The sequence below is a fragment of the Bombus affinis genome, chromosome 6 (assembly GCF_024516045.1).
Source record: "Bombus affinis isolate iyBomAffi1 chromosome 6, iyBomAffi1.2, whole genome shotgun sequence".
Classification (NCBI taxonomy): Eukaryota; Metazoa; Arthropoda; class Insecta; order Hymenoptera; family Apidae; genus Bombus; species Bombus affinis.
In genome coordinates this window covers 649,668-661,871 of record NC_066349.1, presented here as the reverse complement: position 1 = coordinate 661,871, position 12,204 = coordinate 649,668, and the positions used below count along the sequence as shown (strand labels likewise).

Genomic DNA, 12,204 nt, shown 5'->3' with positions numbered 1-12,204 from the left:
TCTTCTAATCCGCTAGAGACGGCTTCGTTTTATTGCAATGACCATCAGCACAAACAAGATTTTCAAATTTTATAGTGAAACAAATAGCACAATGGGTTCACGACTTGTAACAACGAGGACGTAGGCAAATACGCAATTCGAATTTATCGCAAGCGATAAAAGCAGCGGATGTCGCCAGGGCGAACGTACATCTTGGACGTTCGAATGCTAATAAATTGGCACTTAGAAAATTCGAGAGAGTGACAGATCCCAGGGGTTATCGGTACGCGTTTAAAATTGCGAAGATTAGTTACAATATTTAGTTCGATATTTACTAAAACTCTGAATCTGATTCGTGGCTTCATTTATGAAATACACGAAATCAAAGAATAATAAATACAATGGAAAGGGTAATAATACAAATGCCAACTTTCATCAGTCATAGCGAGAAGATATTATATACAATTGATTAGATTTTTACATTATAACGTACAATGTACAGATTCTTTTTATTTCAAGAGTCTAAATGAAATAATAATTCTAAATGCTTCAATACATCCCTAATAAGTTTATCTTATTTTCTGTAAATGTCTTAATATTATAGTAATGTATGAACAAAGGTAAACGCATAGACGTGTCTTGTCACAAATGGAACTGATTTAAAAATGTCAGGTTTAGTGCGACTATTAAAAGCTCCCATCATACAACAGTAAAGTATTTCTTAATCGATTCCACTCTCAAATTAGTATGTAGATTTCGATTTGATTTTCATTCATCCATAATATACGATAGAACAGAAGGCGTAATATATATTTTTTTTTAATTTAAATAACATGATTCGTTTTAATGATTCATATTAAATAACAAGTAATATGAAGACAAGAAACTTTTCTACTGAAATATCACTTTGAAACAATTTTTAAAAAATTTAAAAATTATTTTTCCAAAAACCAAAGGTTTACAGAAGGTTAACAATAAAGTAGAATAAGGTCGAAATATCATAATGACACATATGGTATTATAATGCTGGTGTACAAAAGGGTTTATAAAAAGTAAATATAAAAAAACACCATAGCGTGATTCTACATCTCCGGGACAGTGAGAGATTTGTAAAAATAGCTCGTTAAAAATTGACCTTGAGCATCAATTTCAAAGTTAAAAATTTTTTATTATAACGTATTCTACTCATCGCCAGGAATAAAAGTCTCAAAGCAACCATGGATAGCAAATGATCGCTTTAGGCAGAAAAAATAGAATCACATTCATAAATAATACACTTATAGTCCGGTCAAAATAGACATTTCAAAGAACAGAAATTCTAGCGGAGTTAAATTTCGGTAGAGACCTTGGGTACACCTGTAGAAATAAAGTGCCAAAAATCCCTATTGATTCCATGCGGGCTAAAAAAGTTATTAAAAGTCAAAGTCAAAATTTTCGGATTTTTTAAATTTTTCTTGAAAACAGTAAGTTTTATCGAAAATATAGCCCAGACAAAAATTGTAGATCATAGGATTATCTACAAAAATGTTCCTCATACTTTTTTTCCTAAGAATCACCATTTCTAAGGTATCATCATTCTAAAAGTTGAAGGAGTTACATTCTACATGATATGCGCACATTTCCACACCACCTATGAGGTAATGTACTTGGCGCCTTTTTTCCACGATTTGTTATGAAGGAGTTTTATGGGAAAATACTGTATTTACTGCATGATGATTAGTGATATTGATATTGTGATATAGGTGATTATTTTAAACTGTAGTTCTAATTTATGTTAATATTTTAATCTGATTCATACTCTTCAAATTCGACTTCAACAGTAATTTCTTCTTCGATTTCTTCTTCTTCCTCTTCTTCTTGCTGGATGTCCATAAATTGTTCAACTGAAGATGAATCAGCTATCTCTTCATCGATATCACACGAATCTTCGTCTATAGGATTCGATTGAACATTCGAGCAAGACTGGCTTTGGCAATTAGTACACGCTGGTGAACACGACAACTCTACTCTTCTACAACCACATTTAGGAGTTTTTCCGGAGCAGGTGGGAGGATAGTTCGAATCGGTTCCAAAATATTGTCTGTTAATTTCCAACCCCAGTCTTCGGGGTTTAGTTGATTGCGTAGCCATGCCTGAACTTGATAGAATGCTCGATACAAGTGTTGATGAGCAGAAGCCGATGTTGGAGGAAGACAAGATAGTTGTACTTGTTTCTTGTTTCGTGTATTTTTTGCAAAAGTTAAATATCTATACTTGTCTATACAATCAATTTTCTTTGGAGCTCCATAAACAGCGAGGAGAAAGCGAATTCCTTTTGTGATTATCGTTTGAGAAGAGTCAATTTCTTTAAATACTTTAGCGCACTCAATTAAATCCTCTTTTTCAAATAGTTTTAATACTGATGTTTTACCCCTTCTGAACATTGTCCTGGTAATTGTCGACGAAACAAATAAATGTTAATTTTCCCGGCTTTTCTGTAATAATAATTCTACTACCATACTTTACTTTCAATCGTATTTTTATAGTTCTGTTATCTAAAGCTACATTTTTACTAACATTCTTTAGTTCATCCAATGTAAACTACCAATCATCACTACTTTCTATAAACTTATAAATTTCCTCCATCGCAGAGTTTGCTGCCTCATCTTGAAGACGGCCTACTCTACCGCCAGTATTAGGTCTTAGGAAAGATTTGTAACAATTGTCATGACACTTAGCCTCAGCAGCAATTAAATCATACTCAAAATTAATGCGTGCAGTAACAGCTTTTGGTACGTCATCAGAACGATTCTGAGCTACTGCCAAAACGAATTCTTTGAATGAAAATGCAGCAACGTTATAAATTTTTTGTCAACGATGCAGCGATTTTTTTTCAGCCTCTTCATCCGCTTCATCGCCACAAAATAAGCAATATTTTTTAAAACAAAAGTCGGATTCATTTACTCGTGCTCTAGTACGAGGTGGACTTACTTTTGATGTACTAGTTTGTCCATCCTCATGTTGTCTTTTGATAGCAGCAATTGAACTTTTCCGGATGTATGATTTTCGGCAATTCACGTGAGCTGTTACAGACTTTTCACTTCTCAGATAATCAACAAACTCATCGCCTCTTTCGATACTTGCATCGATCAAAGTTTTCATTCCACGACTAACTGTAACAGTTTCACCTTCCGTCAAAAATTTATTGCAAATAAAGCACAATTGTGACATTTTTGAAAAATATTAATGGATACAAACTGTAATAGTAGACGCTAGCAATAAATACATGTATTCACTCGAAAGAAACGTTCAACATTAAAAGTATTTCACTTAAGCCACTTCAGAAAAGCAGATAATGAGCGTCGCCACGTGGACAATAGAACTTTCAGAATTTAGAACTTACAACTTTTAGAATGGCGATATCTTAGGAAAAAAAAGTATGAGGAACATTTTTGTAGATAATTTTATGATCTACAATTTTTGTCTGGGCTATATTTTCGATAAAATTTATTGTTTTCAAGAAAAATTCAAAAAATCCGAAAATTTTCACTTTGACCTTTAATAACTTTTTTAGCCCGCATGGAATCAATAGGGATTTTTAGCACTTTATTTCTACAGGTGTACCCAAGGTCTCTACCAAAATTTAGCTCCGTTGGAATCGTTGTTCTTTGATCACTATTTTTATGTCTATTTTGACTATTAATAATAAAATATACACTAAAATCGTAATACTCGACTCATTTAAAATTTAAATTGTTGGAAGGAAGTTTATTTTCAAACAGAATGTTTTAATTAGTTTAATAAAAGTTTAACCAATTAGCTTTTAATTAAATAAATATGAAAGGAAAATGAAAAGAAGTTTAGTTAAAGTTAAACATTTATCTATTCTGTTACTACTTCACTAATTTCATAATAATTCTCTTCTTTAATAGATACATAATTAGTAACGCGTGCTAAATATACCGGTACGGCTAAGCAGTACCGCTAATATAATAATTAGGATTAGGTATTTTGTGAATTATTAAATAGAAAATTGTTCTTAAATTTTACAGATTTTCTATTTTAAACCAAAACACAAGCAATTCACTAAATATGTTCATAGCTATATATATTGGACTGTTCTTAAAGATAAATTATTAAAGAAATTCTTTTTGTAACTTTTATACAAATCATTTATTTATGAAATGTTTGCTGTAGAACTTACTCTGTTTAACCAAATTAAGTTCTTTAATTACATCATATATCATTTCCTCATAAATTATAAATACGACATATTATATACAGAAACAAGCATGTTAGAAATAGCAATAAAAATGTCAAATAATGATTAAATTAAGATAAATACTTACAAAATATCTGCACTTTTCGATAACCGATACTCTAGATGAAAAACTTTCATTATACGCTTCTATTTCTAGAACGCTATTTCGTCTATTTAAAACATTCCTTTGTATAAAGTATACAAAATCTACTCCAATGATCTGAAACAAACGACAAGAGTAAAAATTTCTAGGGAAGAACGAAAACATATCGGTTAAATTTTGTATAGATGTAATGTTTGGTGTTTTATATGTATATTATTAAAAAATGTATCTTACTCTTACTCTTATGAATAAAAAGCATATAAGTTTTACATATTTGAAGTGATTATCGATTGTTATGTAGATTACTCGATGAAATAGTATTTCTATTATATTTTAGATTATTTTACATTTCTTGAAACATCTCATTGCGATTAAGAAAGTAACCCAGCTATAAAATCATCAGATATCTTTTCTGCGATCAAATAACATTTTTCTAAAGCATATTTTCATTCATATAAATTAACGAATTATTTAGATAATATATGTATGCGCATATACTAAATATTTTTTTAAGTTTATCCTATAAACTATGTAAATAACATTCTTGACAATCTTGCCTTGGCTTCCATCGCGATAGGACGTATTTGACAATATCACGTATCTCCAGTATGTGCCATCCTGAAGCAAGTGATAGTGGTAGCGAAAGAAATGGTGCTAATATTAGCGATACTAGAGTAGTGGTAGTAATATCAATACCACTACACCAACTGACTCCTGGCTCCTATATACGTATACCATACATATTATCATACTAGAAACAGAGAACCGATACATACGTGATATCTATGAGTACAGGAATCTCACCTAGTCGATCACTGAGTAAAGAACCCAAATCATGAACCAAAACTGAACCGAAAATCTCCTACGTGAATGTCATAAGATATGAATACGCACCAACTAAGGATCAAGCCATAATCAAAGAATATGCTTGAGCCATCAGACATATAATAGGACCTAAATCAATAAAATATTTATTGAATTTTGAACAAAAGAGTCTGCATGTACTTGTACAAAAAAAAAATTACCCTTATAAACCAAACATCGAAATATAAATCTATAACAACAAATAATAAGAACATAGACATTCATCCCACATCGGATCCATACTCTTGAACATTGCACCAATAATCTCCAACTGTACGATCCAGGATGTTTAAAAAACACAACATAAAACTTTGGTTGAAAACAACATATTTAAAAGTAGGAAACTCTGATCCCGAATTTTCACATATACTTAGCTTGAGACAAGTTTATGTATACCCAGAGGATTCTAAAATAATACAAAGGTCGTTCACTGAAAACAAAATTTTCATCTACACAGGGTAGCAAAACGGCTTCATGTGCAAACAGAAGAGATACATTGCTAAACGATGCCCAAAATAACAACAACACAAACGAGAATAGTAGCTGTAGATAGTTTTCAGACTACCACAAGTCCAAATCTCCTCCAGATTTCCTGGAACATTCGACATCAAACTGACAAAACAGAAAAACCAAGTATAAATAAAACCGGGATTAAAAGACCGCTATTGATATCGTGAGAAGATTCTCACTTCCAGCCGATACAACTAAGTGACTTAATCTTTAAACTTTCAGAATCAATAAGAACCACGAAAGAGGAAAAAGACACCGAAACAAACCATAACAAACAAAAACGCTCCATATCATTCATTCCATCTATGAGAAAAATAGAAAAATTGCTTGACCCAGCCAGCCTATATCATCCGATATAGAAAACCTAAAAAACAACTACATACTATATTATACATATACATATATTTACATACATACCTTTTTTAAAATATACGGTGCTTCAACATTTAATTTACAGCGTCGTTCTGTTATTCTAATTGAGCCATTTTTACTTTCTTCGTCTGAAACTATCTCGCAACCGACAAAAACAGGAATTTTTGGACAAGTAGGAAATCTGCGTTCATATGCCTACAAACAAAATTAACATTTGTGAGAACTTATATAACAGTTATACGTTGACATTAATAGTTCATGCAAAATCCGTAAAATATGAAACACAAAATTAAATAGTAAAACAGGGGCACATATTAGTAAATTGATCAAGTTTTTGGTGAAAATGGCAAATAATCCTAAACACTATCTAATTCGTTCTTTCTCCAAGTAGATAGCAATGCACTTCATTGCTACAATATTTTCATATGATAGTTAAATCTCTTAGAACTCAAACTGGCCAACTCCAGTTTTTATACACTTTCTGATTTTTTTCCTAGGCATATGATTAGCACAAACTACTAAAAAAAGAAATTGGGCCATAAAGTTAATTATGAAGTGAAATAGATAACCGTACATTTCAAGGTAAATTTTAGTAAATAATACAATAAATGTCTTGATAATTGCCGGAAAGCTGAGACGCACGATCGCCAATTATTTTGATTTTAACAATAAATATTGGTACGACCCGTTGTTTTGCCAAACGTAGAGGACAGCGTGTGTAAACAATGCTAGTGCAACAATGAAATGTTGATTTTTTATTTTTGTTGAATAGAATTTTCATCAGTGTAATTCTGAAGTTTTTCTGGTTAAAATAAGGCCAAACACGATATATTTATTTATTGCTTATTTAATAAAGTTAACTTATTTTTTTTTTGCTTGTTAAGTATGTATGTAAATGTGATTTAAGATGTATCGTATTTCATCTTACTATAATTAGAAAAGTATCACAAATACATTAAGAAAAGTTTAATTTAAAAAAAGGTCAAAGATAAAAAAATTTCATTATTGAATTAGTGTCGTCTCATTAACATTTGAATTCGGATCAAATTATACTACTTAACCGTCGAGCTTTGCGATATGTCAAAGGAAACACCAGGACTGCTTGAGCGGAACTCCCCGCAATATTGGGGATGAAGACCTTGAAATTAGAAGGAACATCGTGTCCGGCAAGTATCGAGGTATTACTGTATTTCTAATATTACTATGTCACTCCTCTTCTAATTTAAAATTGATCAATGCTGGTTCTAAACAGTACTGGTTATGAGTTTAACAAGTCATAACAGAATAATTAACGGTAATTATGTAGAAAGGGGAGCTTCAATTCCGATTTTGTTGAATCTCAGATTTGTTATAGAGGAGAGGATTCTGAGTCCTGAATAACATATACTTTGTCCAAGGCATGGGACGTTCGTGGTTCAAAAGTTGTGACAAAAAGAAAATGGTACCTTTTACATTACATTTACTCCAATAGGAGTAAATGTAAATTGCTATCTTAATAGTGGTAAGGTATGATTAGTTTAGGTTAAGTTATATATAGCCGAGCGTGCAGATCCTCCAAAAAATCTAACCTAATCTAACTTTTGAATTACAATGATCCCACGCCTCGGACGAAGTACGTGTTACTCAGGACTCAGCGCCCTCCCCTCTGTAACATATCCGAAATCCAACAAAACTAGGATTGAGGCTCCCTTTTTAAAATAATTACCTAATTAAATTGTGAATGCAGAAAGTATTTCACGCCACTATTCTTACGAGGCATAATTTCATTTCTAAATTCAAGATTATGCATCGCTTTAGAAACGAACAATAAATATGTTTATCCTCACTTTACATTTTTTAAAAATAATCTTCGTTTATGTTTACAAAATTTCCAAATTGAATTTTTTAACTCTTTTTTTGAAATCTTAGTACATAAAAATACTTCAGTTTCAATATTTATCTTTTATGTCCGTAATCTCTTTTTGTATAGACATTCCATCCTGTATCTTTGCACACGGCATATAAGAGAATATGATAATTATAAGTTTGATATAACACTATTATCAGTGCCAATAATTTGAAGTACAAAATACCGTCCACCAAGAAGCTCATTTACGAAGGTAATTGTATAACAATTTTCAAATTTTTCATGCATTGTTTGTGACAGTTTCATATTCTGATTTGCTTACTGAGATATGTCCACTGTTCGTTGATGCCTAACTTAGCTGTCGCAGCCTCAGGAGCTTGCAAGCTCGCATCACGACAGTTAACGAGGGAGGTAGGTACGTCAGGAATTGTCTGCTCTTACTTGCCGCTTGCTTTCTTGGATCTGAATTGGTGATGAGAGTGAGAATCAATGAGAGTAAATGAGATTATAGTGGAATGCAATTTAAATGGTATTCTACCTTTTGTTACTGTCTTTGAAGGATTAATTAGCTCTAAATTAAACACCTGAAACTGTATGTGTGACGTACCAAAACAGGGAATATTGCAAAATTATTATAAATATCCTTACTTTTTTTATGATGTGTACGCTTAAACGTATTACTCTTTAAAATAACAGATGCACTCTATAGCATTCATTTAAAAATTAAACTGAAAATGAAGTAAATACAAGAATGCATGTGCATACATAAATGTGAATATTTAAACTGAAGAAATTGTGAAATATATGAAAGATATGTAAATGACATTTCTCTTTTTTCGACGAATTTTTAATATTCGAATTTTGGTTAATTACGAGTTACACATATAAAATGTCTCGCCAATATGATATTAATGCACTGTATCGATTCGATTTTCAGAATTAAATAAAAAATTTTAAACTACTGATAGAAATAATATAATAGATTAATAAATAGAATTCGCTTAAAAATGCAAAAGGAAGAAATGTTCATAAACACCAAATACAAGTCGATAGTACTTATATGTATTTGATATATTTAATTTTGTAATATTTATAGATATTTTAAGAAGTTTAAACTTATTACTCAACTTTTTCGTATTCAATATCTCACGTCCTTAAGATTTACAAGATCATTTTATTTCTATATCATATTCTATTAATTAATAATGTCATGTACATATTTATAATATAAACATATATAGTATATATGTATACAGGATCAGTAAAAACTATCGCTCGAAATAACTCGTTATCTACTGATTTTATCAAAAAATGTTTGAAGTGAAATTTATTGTATTTAAGAACTTTGATCAGACGAATACATTGTGTTTTGTTGATGCCTTAAATGTATCTAAGAAATCAAGATGATCTTGAGTTTTTTATATATTTTTTACATTTCGTTGCAGCCGCTAAGAGAACGAATTCAACTACCTACAATAAGGTGACCTTCAGTTGACCTTGAACCTCAGAACGAAATGAAAATTTGCGAAGAATAACTTACTTTCAATGATTCCGTTTAAAGTAGATGCCGTCGAAAAATTATGTCCGATACACTGCGAGCCGTTCGTGTCTCGTACCGGCGAGACGCCGCGTCGCGTCATGTGAAAAAATGTCAAGATATGAGCTACAGTGATTGAATGTGTACTCGTTGTTATTAACCACATGTAATTGGGAGCCATTTTTTAATCCCACTACTATCAACATTGAAAAGTAAGTTCTTTACGACAATCGAAAAAGATCTTCGTAGTGATTCGATAAAGATCAGTTGACTGTTCATGCTCCGAAACCTTGTCACTTTATCCTCTGAAGATATTGTTAACATTAGTTAACATTAGTGAAATATAACTGGAATACTTCACTACTCATTTTAAAAGAGACTATCACAGCCGAAATATATTACAAGTATATCGAAGAAATGCACGAAAAATTGAAAATTCTACGACCAGCACTTATTAAGTAGAGATATGCGGGTACCCGATGTTCGAAACAGGTCGAGCAGAGATCGGGCCGGTTCCCGAAAGTATTTCGAGACTCGAAAATATTGGAACTCCCGACAATTTCGAAAACAACTGTATATGTGTTGTTTTCGAACAATGTTTTGCAACTAACTTTGTTGTAGAATGGGCAAGCACTATATAGCTAGTCGTTAGAAATATCGTCCGGGTTCTCGAGACAGTCTCGAGTCTCGCGATACTTTCGGGGCCGAATCCAATCCCGAAAAAATTTCTCGACCTGATCCGACCCGATATTTTCGGGTTCTTGCACACCTCTGGAGGTAATACTACTATTCAATTATTATATTCCATGATGGCAACTAATAGTCAAATATATTTACTAACCAACAATTTTCAAATATGATATACTAAACCTGTTAAAACATTTGACAAGATGGAGTTGAATTGCACAACAATATATATAATACTAATTATAAATTATCACAAACATTCTGGATATATCAAAACTGAAGGTTACATATTCTTATTAGGAAAATAATATCTATAATGTACCTAAATACATTCAATTATATTGAAATACATCCATAATATGTATATTTAAATATATGCACTATTGATAAAGGCTATTGTATCAATATAACTATAATATAATAATATAATATAATATTGAAATATAGCCATAGTATGTATATTTAAACATATAGAGGTTATTGTACCAGATAACTATAACAGAATAATATAATATAACTATAATAGTATAATATAATAATATATTGTATCAATATAAGAATTAGATGTTTCAGCAGTTAGAAAGAAGAGAAAATATTATTTATATCACAAAACCGATAATAAAGGCAAATTAAAATGTATGAAAAATATATAAAATACATTTATGTTATAAGAACATTAATAATAATGTTATCACATATGTAAACCGTGCTATAAGTAAATAAATAATTTGAATAGAATATACATAGTTTCTATAATGAAAGGCATTATAATAGATGCACATAAATTCTTCCATGCAGCCTAATATACTATAAAATTAAAAATATGAATTTAGTTTTAACCTAGGATGGTGATGAATATAGAGCACTATATATTACATATTAAATACATATTAAATTATGCTATTAAATACAATGTATTATAAATGTGCATTACAAATTATTTTAATTTAATCATTTGTAACATTTTTATAAATGTGCATTACGAAATATTTGTAATTTAAAAATTACATTAAAAGAGAATTACCTATTCTTCAAAATAAATTTAATTTACTAATTAATAGACATTTATAAAAATCTTTATATCAACACTATTAAAAATATATAAATGAAATAAAATCAATTATTTTGTACATCTGAAATGCTTCTATATTAAAACAATGTAATTATTTCAAAATAAGTTGTATTTTAACATGCATTTTTAGCATAATGTAAATAGTAAATAATATATAATAGAAATATTAAATAGCATGAATGAATCACTACATCTTTAATATCTTCAATGTATTAATTATTAGGTTGTCCCAAAAGTTTCTTTTGTTTTACAAGGAAATACAAGGAAATAATAGATGCACAACATTTTTTGTTTATTTAATTTTACTGAATTAGGTATGATCCAACTTGTTCTATTGGGACAACCTTGAGTTTTTGGGATAACCTAATACTATATACAGCTATAATAATATGATCTTATTCATTAAAATAAAATGATATGTATATTTTGTTGCCAAAAATTGAATTGATTGTTATATAGATAGAGTTACTTAAAAACTGCATTTTCTAAAGCACCAAAACATATATTTAACTTACGCTATGTTATGTTCAATAATCATTTCTGTCTGTTTACATATTAATAAAAGTTTGCATTATGACTTTAAACAGACCAGAGACTAACATTTCAACATGTAAATTAATGATAAAATCATACTTTCAGCGCAAATCTGTAAGACATAATAAATAGAGCTTACACTACTATATGAAAGATAAGAAATACATATATTGTATTTATAGATACAATTAGACATTATACAATAAGACAGAACAAGGAAAGAAAAATGTTATAACTAATATAACGAATGGAGAATATATAATCAGACAAATTAAAATTACTCCTAAAATGAAAAACATTAACAATTGATATGCTATTGAAACGTAAGAAAATTATTTCAATGGAAACTGTTTTGGATACCACAAAATGACAGTTATAATAATAGGACATCATAGAAGGAACCATACATTTCTATAGCAAATGGAACAAATTGTTGGGAATTGCAAAAAGATATGTAATC

General features: G+C 30.1%; 1 protein-coding gene and 2 long non-coding RNA genes across 7 annotated transcripts in view; 1 reads left to right on the top strand and 2 right to left on the bottom strand.

The window, feature by feature from the left end:
* The window catches only part of LOC126917841 (protein real-time), a 52,477-nt gene that overhangs the window by 39,062 nt on the left and 1,211 nt on the right, over window positions 1-12,204 (bottom strand). For all 5 annotated transcript variants that reach the window (XM_050725172.1, XM_050725171.1, XM_050725174.1 and 2 more), the window contains exons 3-4: window positions 6,114-6,263; window positions 4,308-4,439 (exon numbers count right to left, since the gene is read on the bottom strand). In XM_050725172.1, the coding sequence (XP_050581129.1) occupies window positions 4,308-4,439; window positions 6,114-6,263 (282 nt within the window). The remainder of the gene's footprint in view (window positions 1-4,307; window positions 4,440-6,113; window positions 6,264-12,204) is intronic.
* On the bottom strand, window positions 4,451-6,106 carry LOC126917862 (uncharacterized). Its single transcript, XR_007711104.1, has 3 exons — window positions 5,348-6,106; window positions 5,127-5,276; window positions 4,451-5,043 (listed from the first exon to the last, which is right to left on the bottom strand). It is a non-coding gene; the product is annotated as an uncharacterized LOC126917862 (long non-coding RNA).
* LOC126917861 (uncharacterized) lies at window positions 7,161-11,428 on the top strand. Its single transcript, XR_007711103.1, has 3 exons — window positions 7,161-7,246; window positions 8,038-8,167; window positions 9,360-11,428. It is a non-coding gene; the product is annotated as an uncharacterized LOC126917861 (long non-coding RNA).